Source organism: Cinclus cinclus, chromosome 12, assembly GCF_963662255.1.
Source record: "Cinclus cinclus chromosome 12, bCinCin1.1, whole genome shotgun sequence".
Taxonomy (NCBI): Eukaryota; Metazoa; Chordata; class Aves; order Passeriformes; family Cinclidae; genus Cinclus; species Cinclus cinclus.
The window spans coordinates 130,163-143,928 of NC_085057.1; the positions used below are offsets into that span (position 1 = coordinate 130,163).

Below are 13,766 nucleotides of genomic sequence, written 5' to 3' on the forward strand. Positions count from 1 at the left end.
CCCGTGCAGGAGTTATCAGAGCCCAAAATTCCTATGAACTGCTCAAGAATGCATTCCTTGGTGAAGAGTATAATATATTGTAGCAGTGCATTGGTTACATTTTTAATCACCACAAACCAGTTAAAAGTTCAAACCAATCAGATCCGGCAAAAGAAAGGTGTCAGCAACTGCTGGAGGTACCCAGGCATCCTGCCCTTCTGGTTAAGAGCGGATTTGAGTACAGGCAGTCAGAAACTTGAGAGAAGCACTCAGGCTCTGCAGAGTCAGGTCACAAAATTAATCTTGGGCAATGCTTGCCCCTTAGCCAGGCTTTGAGCTAATGGCATGATGTTAGGAGCAGGAGTTGTCTCCTTGTTGTTAAGTATAGGGTTCCACTTGAGTGTTCAGCTACTTCCACAGAAAAAGTGAAATTTTTCACAAATCAATTGTTTGGATCAAAACTTATGAAGTATCATGGCTCTTTGTCCTACAGCACACCAAAAAAGATTTTGTGCGAAGGGCACTGCAGAAATAGTACATTAATTACAAGACCGTCTTGTCTATTTGCAAAATTTCTTTTACAGTTACTTTGGATAGTAACATATTTAACCACTCTTCCATTATGTATCTAGGTATGAGAAAACTGCAATCTAGACTATGTTTTTTTCAGTTTATTAGGAAATTCCCCCAAATTCTGCAGCTAACATTCTCAGTTCTTCTATGAAACCATGTTTCTTACCTTCCTGCTGCCCCTTTCTCTATTATTTAGTTTTTTGCATCTGTTTAACCAAAAGTTATTCTCTTGGAAAACATATTTAAGGAATATTTTTCCAAATCACTTGTACTGTGGTTGATTTTTTTAAAACTGTGCATTTTTTATCCATTGTGTCCCATAAAATCCCTCCCACCCCCCCCCCCCTTTTGCAAGACCTTAAATCTGTATTCCTGAAGCTATTACATATGGTGCTTTCTATTGACATGTTATTCATGTTGCTTGACACAGACATCAAAGCTGCAGGTGGCAAGAATAAAATCAGGGACAAATATATGAAGATGGGAGAAGGCTGTATGACAGCTGGTCATAGGTGGACCAGGGCAATCCATTTTGTTTTCTGCACCAGGGTGCAGACCAGACACATTATGTTATGAGGGAATATATAGGCCTTTATGTCAGTCACAGTAGTAATGAAAGAGCTGTTACTGTGAATTTATCTCCAAAACCATACAGGATTGAAAATGCATGCATAGAGCCATAGTGATACAACCAGGGTCCTCCAGGGAACCACAACCCAGCATTCCTGAATACCAGTCTCACTGGGAGACACTCAAGTCCACAGAAAGAAGGGTTTAATTCCCATTTCCCTCACTGCTTGCTTTCTCTCTTGGGAGGTCTGTGCACTACAGTGCAAGGCACTCCACACCCCATCAGTCACAATGATACTGCACTGAAAGGTCAAGAAAAAGAGCTTTGCCTATACTATAGAGTACCTGCCAGCAGGATTATGTTGGTTATTAGGCCCTTTGCAAAAACAGAACATCATTTGAAATTCAATTTCTCTGGATGGTGTTAGCAATTGTCATGGTTCCTGGTGGATTCAAAATGTCAAAGAACTGACAGCTTCACACCCCCACTCGGACACTGGACAGGTACAGTGTGTTACTTCTCCCCATACCCAGCCTGCTGGCCCACAGGACTCTGGGCTTGCTGCAAACAACCGTCCTGCTCTGGGAAGGAAAGGTCCCTCCCCAACTAGGGAAGCAAATCTTGAGGTCAGCTCAGCCCTCCTGAGTTTTCTTTGCCAGGGGAGGGAAGTCTGCCAAGCTGTACTTACTTGCGTGAGCAATACCAGCCCCACTGGGAAACGTAGCAAGGCTATATTATACCTTATTCCTCCACTGAGAGGAAGGGGGCGATCCAATATTCTTTGGGTGTTAGTGCTGCTACCAGCCCGAAAACTAGATGCCTGCATTAACCTCGTTGAGCCTGATGCTGGCTTATGGGAGAGGGCTGCAGACAGCAGCCTGCAGTCGCCTGAAACTGCTCTGAGCAAGCGTGGTTTGTATGCGAGGGACCGTGCCTGGCTCCTCTGCACCCAGATCCCGCTTCCAGCAGCAGGTGCTGTCGGCTCTGCAGGGATGCTACCGGTTAGGGAAAAACGCCCGGGGCGGGGCGGGGGCCTCCCCGGGACTCGTTCCCTGGTGGGTCCTGGCATGGGCGGTCGTTTTCCTCCGGGGAATGAAGCGGGTGCGTGCGTGTGAAATAATAGATTGAGGAGGATGGATGGAAGGGGGGAAATTGTGGAGAGAAGGGAAGAATGGGCAGGAGGAAAAGGATGAAGAGGGGGAAAATGATGGAGGGAGGGGAGCAATGAAGGCGATATGGAAGGAGGGAAGAAGGCGGGAGAGGGGATAGCGAAAGGGGTGAAGGGGACCAAGTAGAGCGCAAAGGGAGACCAAGGGCGGTGGAAAGGGAGTGGGGACACGAAGGGGAGGCGCGCGAAAAGGAGGCCGAAGGACCCTGCGCGCGCTTCGGCATCCGTGCCGCATCCGTGCCCTCCGTTCTCCTCGGGGATCCCCGGACTCGCCCCGCGGCGGGCTCTGGCTGCACGCAGTCGGTCCTGCCCCGCCCGGTTCGGCCCCGCGCGCCGCCGGCCGCGCGGGGCCCCGGCGCCGCCACCGCCCCCCGACGGGCCGCGCGCGGGGCAGGGCGGAGGCGCGCGGCGCTGACCGCCCCCGACCGACACCGCCGCCCGCCCAGCCCGCCGTCCGCGTCCGGCCGTCCCGCTGCGCTCCCGTGCCCCCGCAGGGGCAGTAGGGCCGGGCGCGGCCTCGAGGGGCGAGGGCGGCGGGGCCCCCGGGGCCATGCGCTGAGCGCCCGGAGCAGCCGGCGAGTGAAGTTGGGGTGGAAGATGAACAACGCCGGTAAGTGCGCGGGCCCGCCGGGAAGTGTCTCTGCTCCTGGACATCTTTTCCCCAGGGCCGGCAAACGCAGGGAGGACTTCCTTCCTCCTGCACCCTCCTTCCCTCGGGCCGGCATATCCCATCGCCAGGGTAGCACCCCCTGCCCCGGGCACAGCTCCTCCGGGGCTCGCATTCCCCTTCGTCCAGGCATCTCTCCCTCGGGGTCGGCCGATTCTGACCCGTGCCGCTGGGGCTGGCACCTCTCCCCCGCGCACCCTCCGTCCAGGGCCGGCCCTCCTTTTCCCCGCCACCCAGCAGGTGCTCAGTGGCTCCCCGAGGTTGTGAGTGCCCCGTTGCTTGCCCAGCCGGTCAAGGATCAAGGGCGGGCGAGGTTAGGTGTTTCGGGGGCAACCAGGCTGGCAGACCGGCAAGGCTGTTCTTGCTAATGGACGCTGTGTGCCCACTACTCCCTGGGATACACCCAACCGTTCACGAAGTTCCTAGGGAATTTGCTGTGACTTTCTTTCCAAGATATATTTTTGGGGAAAAGTAATGCTTTTTGGAGAATTTGCTCTCTAAGGCAAACCCAAACCTTTCCTCCTCCTTTCTGTTAACTTTTCAGAACTTTTCCTTGATGGAAACTGGGAAGGTGAAAGAGACACAATAAGGGAACAAGGCATTCAACAGTTAAAATGTAAAAAGAAGGCACTGAAAAACTGGGGCAGACTTTGAATTGTTCACCAAGACTTTCTGATTTTCAGGGGTGAGGCATGTGTATGAAAAACATAACAGTGCAGGAAACAATTAGTGCTAACGAGTTATTTAGGAAATTTTAAAGCTGCTTCTAGAATGAAAGAGGAAGAGCAACAGCTCTTTTTTGTTAGCCTTAAAATTTTCCATTGTGTTTCCTTGTTCCAGGTGAATATTGCTCGGCACCTCACTTGCAATGCATGGGTAGATCCTGAAGCCCAGAGATTTTACTGCTAGATACCTTACCTTTACTGCTAGCCCTACAACCGCTATGTGTTGGGAAACTGTGAATTACTGTTTGTCAAAGCATAGGAACATAGGATTGGAAAAGCTCTTTTAGGTCACACCCAGCACTCCACTGTTGTATCAGTGTGTAATACCATTCTTCTGAGTTCAAAGCAACAAGATTCTCCTTCCTCTTAGAGTAGGGAGTGAGACACTTTCCTAAAATCTAGTGATATTTCCATTCTATTTTCTGATCCTGGTCTGGACTGGATTCTGTCTCGCCCAGGAGACAAACTCATTTGAAAATGAAGCCAGCCAAAAATAACTTTAGCAATGATGTTCCTACCTATTTTCCTTCATCTTTCCATTATTTAAAACAGACCAGCTCTAATCTACTCCTGTTGTCAGCGGAAGTGCAGGGTAAGGCATATCAGATGTATCTATTTGCAAAGGCTTAAACTTCATTAGCAGTTTTTATTTTTCAGGTATGTAGGACTGAATGGGACTGCCTTCATTATCAAAAGCAGCACCCATTTTTACTACTGCTTTTATTAATTCCTCCAATTACATCCAAAACAAAACCTTTTCAGGTAGCTCTCCTGCTATTCCTGGTTTCCAGACCAGATTCAACACCATTTATTCCTGTGATTACTTTGTCCTTTTGCTTAAAAATAGTTCTTTTCCTCTTCTGGTGTTTACCTCCAGGTTGTATTTATAGAGTGCTCATATCCCTTCTCAGCCTTTGTTTTGTATGTTTGCACAATGCAAGGAATACCTCCCCCCCAGTGCAAAGCAGAACTTCCTACTGAATCTGAAGGGTAGGGACATTTATTACATGGTACAACTTGGGCATCAGCATTAGCTGTCTTTGTATTAAAGTAATGTATAGCACCAGTAAGTAGAGTCATATGAGCAGGCATATATGGGAGCCATGATCCCACAGAAGTTAAAATAATGACAGACAGAGAACAGGAAGGGAGATACGGATTATCCTTATCCTTAGAGATGCAGAACTTTCTTTCTTTCTATGAAAAGAAAGATGAAGCAAGGCCAAGGCCACAGACAAGAGACCAGGCCAGCCTCATACATAGGACCTTCCAGCCTCTAGTAATTTTTTTTGCCAGGTGCTGAAATGATGCTGCCTTTATGAAAAATGTACAGACATTAGACTTCAGATTGTTCAGGGATATAAGCAGACTGTATATTCTTTCAGCTGCTACTAAAAGTGATATAGGAAAAGATGCTGAACTGTCAGAGAATTTAACCATCTTCTTTGGCTCCTAGGAGGCAATATATGAAACCACACGTTGTCTGCCTCAGTGTTAAGTTACTGTTGTGAAAACAGAGCCAAACTGGCAACATCACAAACACTTAAAATTACATTAAAAAGAAATATGTGGTAGTAGTTTAGAACCAAGATTATTTGTCACGTACATGTGGTTTTTCATAGCTGAACCCACCAGCATGACTTATATGTACAGTTTGCTAGAGACAGTGAAAACACGGGAGAATTTTTAGGATCAAGATGTTTTTGCTGTTGAAAGAGACCTCTTCCTGATTTTATTGCCTTTTGATTTCTTCCCCTTCTCCAGCAGTGTTTCACTGTGGGATATTATGTTGTTGTATTATACTTACAGATGACTGCAGTAAAGCTATATAAGTAACAGAAATTTGTAAGGTATTGACCTGATATCCCAGAGTCATAATGCATTGATCTAATCATAGAGGATGTATTCCTGTAACTATACACAGCAGCATTTTAGTTCTGCAGGGTGGGATATGTTTTGACAGCCCAGCTGTTAATACTGCAGTTATGACTTCCAAGATGATAAAATTCCCATGGGAATTGCTGGGACAGTTACTTCTGACTATAGGTCTGTCTTCACACTGCAGAGCACTCTTGCTATATACAAAGTACCTTTGATCACAAAAACGTACACTTCTAAGAGAGGATAGATGTTTCTCAAATGTATCAGACTTAGGAAAAACATGAGATACCATTTTCGTATATGTCTGAGGCATTTAGGGGCCTGCTGATTTTGACCAGGACCTCATATTTCAAGTTCCTAAAGTCCAAATTCTCAAAGCCATGTATTTAATACCTGTTCAAGTCAAACTGGTACCTGAATCTGAACTGAAATCCCAATTGATAGGAAGATTTGCACTCCTACATCATTTGAAAATCCTAGTCTGAATACCTTTTCCATTTTAAGTGACCCCCATCCAACTCTTTTCACTTCTTATGTAATTTTTGGAATCTCAGACTTTTCTCCAGTAGCATGAAATAAGTGATACAATTATATGCTGTAAAACAAAGAGAACTATTTCTACATCAAATATTGCATAATTAATGACATGGAAGAAACAATGATAAATGGGATGTTTCAATGGAAGAAACAACAATAATAAATACTGGAGATATGAGCTGGAGATAGAAGCAAGGCAGCACTAACTAGAAGTAAGGGCTTCATTTTTTTAAATGAACAATTAATTACAGGATTAAAATACAGTGATACTAAGGTGTATAATCCACCAATTCCTGACTTTAGACCAAAACCTTCTAAAAAATGAGTTTTAACTTCATTCTGATATAGCTATGTGAAATTACAAAACTGCTGATCAGAGCTGAGCAAGACTTTCTGATGTCCATGTCTGGAGATCCTCCCTCTACCTTCTGTTTCTCAGACACTTTCCATCTGTGGATCTCAATCCCTTCTTCCTGGGCAGAAGCAGTGGCAGACAAAACTTGGTTTCCACCAGGATTCTGGGTTTGGTGCAGTCCAATCCTGCTGTTGCAATATTGCCCCTTCATCTGCCTTGTCACTTTCATACAAAACCTCTGCAAATCCCTGAACAATGCATTTCTGCCCTCTGTCCTCAGTGCCTTTCCCATTTTAACATATGTCTGAGTTGAACTAATGCCAAAGGCATGAAGGAAACACAGGTCCACAAAAGTTCATTGGTCCTAAAAACCTACTTTCAGCATCTTAAAAGAAGCCTGAACTGGATTGCATCACCAGTCAAGGCTGCAACCAGTATTTTGCACTGTGGACCTATGTACTTTCTTGAGCCACTAGCAAAGGCTTATGGCCCTGGGACATGTCTACATATATCCAGGCAAATGTGAAACCTCAGTGTTTAGTTAGTTCTTGGTGGCAGTGTTTTGTTGGTATGGTCCCTTATAAGCCTTAATTAAATTCTAGGCTAAATTTGAAGACATTTGAAAGTGGTAGTTGCAGTATTTCTGGTAATACTGCACTACAAAATATATATTGTTTCAAAGAAACACTTGAACAGTGAAGCCTGGACGGGTTGATTGCTATTCCAGGAGAGCTATTCCAGGTGAGCTGCTAGACTGCTGTTGACTTGTTGACTGCTTAGAAACTTGGACGGGAGGACACTAATGTAATGCAATTTCATATGGATCATGGCAGGGATAGAACTATGCAGGGTTGCCTGAAGGAAGGTGGGTAAGGAGAGGAAGCAGTCCTTGTCAGTACAAGGAAGCACTGAACAATAAGGGGAGGAGCAGGCTAAAGGAATTTGTATTCCCCTAGCGTTTCCTTTTAAGCACAAGGTGGGTGTGTCTCCCTCTAACATAAAATACATCCTAAAATAAACATGCACAATTATTTGTGAGCATACACATTTCTTATGGTGCAGTGTTGCATTGTGTCCCTTTAGCAGTTACAGCCAGAACCTTTCAAGTGGCTCAGACAGCAAAGGAAGCAGAATTTGAAGCAGAATGAAATTGTTCTGAGGGCAATAAGTTGTGATTTCTTTTGATTGGGTTATTTTTTAAACAAACATTTGTGGTCTTCCCGCTGCCTCTTCCTCACACCCCCACCAAAGAAAAAGGAAAATTGTTTAAAGAGCCTTGTGAAAGTCAAGCTCAATGGACAGAGCAGTTAGGAAAAAAACTGTGTAAGGAAACAGTACTGACCAGTAGCTGGCACAAGTGTGTAAGAGAAGGCCATGGCAGTGCCTATTACCAGACTGTGAACAGGGTTCATTACCATAAGTTCTCTTCCAACAGCAATGTTACTAAAGGTAGCAGAAGGAAAAACTCAAGATTATTTGATCCTTTTGCTGTAGAAAATTATCACTCTAAAGTGGATAATTGTTTAAGCTGTATTTCTTTTAAGTGGATGTCTCCATGGTTATTTTACTTAGAAAAAATGAATTAATGTCATTATTTTATTTCAAAATTGTTCATAAGACAAAGCTTGGAAGGTCCCTGCATTCTCTAAAGTCCAGTCTTTTCCTTATTATTCACTTCTTCAGTACAGACACTCTCTGACAAGAGCAAGGATGAGAATGTAGAAACTTCAAGTTTTGTCGCATTCCAGGAACAGACTAGTATTTGTATCCTACTCTTGGGTACACATTCCTAGGAAAGGCCAGGCACTGCAGAAAGTGGTGTAGTACCTCCAAAGTGATGGGTTGTTTTTTTTTGGAGTTAGTCCTAGAAGTGTCATATTATGGTGGTAAAGGTGTGAAGACTCAGTTTTAGCTAATAAAAAATTAATTCATTTTACAACCAGAAAGTTAGTTTAGGATGTTCAGTCATTCTAATAACTGATTTTAAAATTTGAAAGGTAGATCTCACTGGGGCACCAGACTTACAAGATACTAAACCCACTTCTATTGCCTCCTGGTTTTTAACTGGTGAGAGTCTTCAGTACTCTGCAGCCTTCAACTGCTGTCTGCAGCAGTCTTCAACTTTGAAGTTTACAACTTCAACAGTCTACAAAAGAAGCACTGTCTCTTCAGCAAAGAGGTGGAGTGTTTGACACATAAAGTTTCTGACTTAATGTTGGGGGGGGGGGGGGGGGCACAGGGGGAACACGACTTACCCATTCAGTGATAGGACAGACATCCGGCAGCCTAAAGCAGCAGTGGATACTGTGAAACACCACAGTAACTGCAAACTGGTGAATACACAGTTCCCTCTCCCTTCTTTTTCATGAGTCAAGTCTCCCACATGCAACTGGATTGGATAAAACTCCAGATACAGAATAATTCTGAAGCAGATGCGATAAGGCACCTGCTTAGAACAGACTTTATGTTCCTTTTGGGATGAGATCACCGATTCGGTTTTTAACTTAGATGAAATCTCTCTGGTGTCTTTTAACTCTAGAAAGACTGTTTTCTGATTACATCAGAATGCCAAATTGTCAACTTCTTTCTGAGTATCAGAATAAATTTCAGGAAGGTTAAGAAGATCAGAAGAAACAGCCTTTTATGTCTCCCAGAGTCTAAGCAAACAAATGGGCCAGTATTAGTACAAATTACTCCAATTATACTAGGATAACAGTAAGAAAAATGTCATGCCACCAAATATCAGGACAATTAGTGAATCCTTTTCAAGCAGTTTGCATTCAGCGTTCCTTTATTCTCAGTACGCTGCACAGATCAGTTCTAACTGCACTTCTACATATCTAAAGTCTGCATTTCAAAATACTCTAAATGCAACAGCATAGTAGCTACATTTTCTGAAACTTATACCATGATTTTGGATAGGATTTCACAAAGGAACAATGTCCCAACTTTTGAGATGCTGTTCTGTTATTTCTTGTGAGTAGGGCATGAAGATTATGCACAAAGAACTGTTTGTCTCTGTCATGATGAAATAGTTTGTCCTGTGCTTTTTGTTACAATGGAGAACCCTCCTTTTTTCCACCACAATGTGTAAATTAAAATTATAAAAATAGAGATTTCTGATTGCTTAACTGTGTAATTATCTATTGGTGGCTAGGAAACAGCAATAGGAGGAAACCACTTCTCCCTACTTCTTACCATCTGTAACCATTTGTTATGCTGGCTTCTACACACTACGTATTTTATCTCATAAAAAATCTCACAAGGGAGGGTTCCTATTGTTGCCTATTTATGCAGTCTTTCAGCATTTCATTTAGTTTTTAAAGGATATTAATTTCAGACCAAGACAGATGGAAATGGCTGTGGCAGGCAAACTACTGTGAATAAAATATTGATATAGATATGGTTTAATTCATGTAGCTTCAATCTACTTTATTGCAAGTCTGCTTGATTTCCCCTACAAATGTGTCAGCACTACCACTAGACACACAAGGCTGGCCTTATGTTGCAAGATAATTAACTTTTTATAATGCATTTTGTTGTTTAGAGAAGTTTGTATCTGCAAGGGATCCTGGCATCTACAGGAGAAATGGAGGATCTTTTGACTAAAGGGCTGAAGAAGCTCTACACTGAAAACAGAATTTGAGCTTAAGCCAGTAACTCCCTTCTTGTTTTGGGTAGAAGTATGATACACCCTTGGCTCTGCAGCTGTACATCTTTCCCCAAGTGCGTTAGGGCTGCATCTAGTTCAGTTCAGTTTTGACCTTAAACTGCGCTCACTGGAATAGCTACAGTGCACATGGAAGGACAGTCCATATGCTTTGCTCTATCAGTTCTCCTTTCAGAGTTCAGCCTTTCGTTGGCTGGACTACATCTGCATGGACTACATCTGTCACTGATAAAGTGTATTGCAGGATATGTTCTGCTGGCTTTAATAAGAAACCAAGATAACTAACATGACTTTTGTCTCTTTTCTCCAGAAATCTCAAAACCACCATTAGCACCAAAACCAAAGATTATCAGTCATCTTTCTCCAGCACCTGTCTCCAAATTTTCTCCTTCACTGGCAAGAGCTGATATTCTTCATAACCAGACCTCTGTGTCAAGGGGTCCCAAGCCACCTATTGCTCCCAAGCCAAAATTCTCAGCTGACACTGAGGGCAAATCCTGTGTTTCTACCAACAATAATTTAAATAAATGTGCAAATGGGAAACTGGTGTGTCTTGATGGAGAGCTGTGTGAAGGAAACAGATGCAATGCTGATTGCCTAGAATCTGAGGCAGATAATGAATACATTGTAGTTCCTGAAACTCAGCTGCCCAGCAAAGATTGTAATGATTTGGAACATGAGCATGATCAAAGCCTAGATTCCTCTGTGGAAAATGAAGTCTCAGAAACTCTAGAAAATGTAGAGAAGGAAGAGGATAACATTGCTAGTGATGAGAATACCAGTAATCAAGAAGTTGTTGAAGATGAGCACCACAGCTCTTCAGACACTGCTGAACCAAGGGAACCAGGCTTTAAGGAGACATCTGGAGACTGTGGCCAACCTAAAGAACTTTGTGAGGAGTCCTTAGATGCCTCAGATGAGGATAATGATGCTATCAAGAATGTAGATAAAGATGAGGATGTTGTAAGCGATTGTACTGAAACCAAAAACAGGGAAGAAACTTCTTGCAACCTGGAACTGGTCAAGAACAGTAGTGATTGTGAGAGTGACAGTGTGAACATTTTGAATAGAGATGAGAAACTAATGGGTGATACCTGCAGAGATACCATTGCAATGCCACTGCCTGCAAATGAATCAATCCCAGCCTGTGAGAAGGCAGGGCAAGAGGAGGAGGAACTGCCTAAAATTTTAGAAATGGCAGATGGGTGTCTAGCACATAATGATGACTACAGTGTGCATGCACAGCTTAATTTGAACATGGAAGGGGACTTAGAAAATGATGACTGTGCAAGCCCTGACATGCTGCCTGAGAAGGCCAGTGAAGAAACAGGTCCTGGCTTGGAACTGTGTGGAGATGAACCTGCTGCCAAAAATGGTTTAGCAGAGTTCATCCATCAAACAGCTCCTGAAGAGGAGGAAGTAGACCCAAATGAGCACAATAATACAAACACAGGAAATGCCAGTGATGGCTGCCAGATCACTGAGGGGAGAAATGAGAAGACATCAAAGCTTGCCTGTGAAGCAAGCAAAGACTCTGGGAAAGGGGAAGAAGAAACTGTGGATGCAGAGAATATGGATGATGGCTGTCAGATTGCACCTTGTGAGAATAAATGTGGTGAGGAAATACCCATGGAACATTCAGATGAGAATCTTCAAACAAAAGGGGCCTCTCTGCATGAAGATGATATGATTTCTGATAGTCTACCTTGTAGTCCGGGGATGAAGCCAGAGCTGGAAGATGTGACTGTTGAAGGGCATAGTGAAAATACTGTGGAAGCCTCTAAGCTGGATGAGTTGCAACTCAAAGACAATGAGGTGGAAACAAACAGCCTCAGCAAAAGTGCCCCAAGTTCACCTCAAGGGGTCCCACTTGAGGAATACTTAGAAATCTGTAAACATGGCAAAATTAATGTAGAATGTGGGACCAAACATGTTTTGCATGAAAATCTAGCAGTCCCTGAAGTGGTCATTGTGAGTGATGAATCAGAGGAAAGAGAAACTAGCAGTGATTCCCTAGATGATCCTTACGTGCTTCCTGAAGAAAATGAAATTGTCCGTGATGTGCAGACTGATTTAGGAGCTGATCATAGTAAAAGGGGTGAATTAGGCATGGATGGTGAAAACAACTTGCTGCCCATTGATCGTAAAAGTATTGTCACTAGAACACGATCTCTCTCTGGGAGAATGCCAGGCTATGTCCCAGAAACTGTTCCAGAAGAAACTGGACCTGAAACTGATCTACCCACTTCCCAAAATGGCTCTGGGACAGAAGACTTAAGCAATAATACCTTTTCATTGGAAGGAAAACCAGTGGAAGCCAACAGGGCTTTACCAATCAAGTCAAGACACTTTATTTTATATCCTCGATCTTATTCTGTTGAAGGGAGAGAGATACCTATCTCTGTTTACAGAGAAAGTGATGTCTGTGTTCTGGATGGTGTTAGAATAAAAAGGACAGAAGACAACTTGTCTTTGCCTTGTGTCAATGGTTCCTCAGGTAGTTTTTCCCAGCAAAATCATCTCTCATCGTGTGGCATATCTACTCCTTCCTCAGTTGTTGATATACCACCTCCATTTGAACTTGCCTACATCACCAAAAAGCCAATCACTAAAAGTTCACCTTCTCTTTTGATAGAGAATGATTCACCTGCTAAGCATTCCAAGAAAAAGAAATCTTCTTTTAAGAGGTTTCTTACTCTAAAGTTCAAGAAGAAAAGTGAAAATAAAGTCCATGTAGATGTTAATGTTTCTTCTTCAAGGTCCTCATCAGAGTCCAGCTATCATGGGCCTCCCAGGCTGATGGAGCTGGAAGGGAGGAGCCTAAGTAGCTCACCTCAACTAAAATCACACGTGCGGAAACTCCGTGCATCTGAGTCTCCCTCGGCTGTTCTTTTCTGTAAGGATGGTAAAAGAAAAGGAACACCCAAGTCCTTCAGCAGGAGTGTGTCAAGGGTAGAGTCCTTTGAGGATAGGTCCAGACCTCCTTTCATGCCACTCCCATTAATGAAACCTAGGTCTATTTCTTTTCCCAATGCCGACACATCTGACTATGAGAACATTCCTGCTATGAGCTCTGACTATGAAAACATACAAATTCCTCCTCGGAGATCCAACAGAGCAGGAACTTTTACCGAGTTTTTTGAAGATCCAAGCAGGGCATTATCTGCTGCTAATGAGAATGATGGCTACGTGGATATGAGCAGCTTCACTGGCTTTGAGAATAAGCAGCAAACCACAGACCAGGAGACAGAAAGGTACTGTAAGAAATTATTATGTAAGACCTGCTAGCCTTGGCCAAACAAGCAAGGCCTTCCCTGCTAGGTATTATAGGCAGATTCTCCATGTTGGCTGACTTGTACCTCTCTCAGGAAATGCTTACAAGAAAGATTGGAAGAATGCAAGATAAGCCTTTATCAGTGGGGGAAAAAAAAAAGGAAAAAAAAGAAAAAAAAAGACATTGAATTAACTTCTTACTTTGTAAATGAATACCAGGTCCAGATCCTATGATTTGCAGGCAGAAACCAAAGAATATTCAAAATTATTTGGTTTATCCAGTGGATCTAATTTTTGTGGCTGGCAGGGGAAATGGGGAGAGCTTGCTTTGTTTTTCAGTGAGAAAGACTTATTGACTGAATGAAAA

The 13,766-nt window shown here is 43.4% G+C and overlaps 1 protein-coding gene across 1 annotated transcript in view; it reads left to right on the forward strand.

Annotated features, from left to right (window-relative positions):
- The first annotated feature begins 2,883 nt into the window (after positions 1-2,883).
- The window catches only part of FGD5 (FYVE, RhoGEF and PH domain containing 5), a 64,894-nt gene continuing 54,011 nt past the window's right edge, over positions 2,884-13,766 (forward strand). The window contains exons 1-2 of the mRNA XM_062500746.1: positions 2,884-2,901; positions 10,437-13,380. Of these exons, the coding sequence (XP_062356730.1) occupies positions 2,889-2,901; positions 10,437-13,380 (2,957 nt within the window). The 5' untranslated portion in view covers positions 2,884-2,888. The remainder of the gene's footprint in view (positions 2,902-10,436; positions 13,381-13,766) is intronic.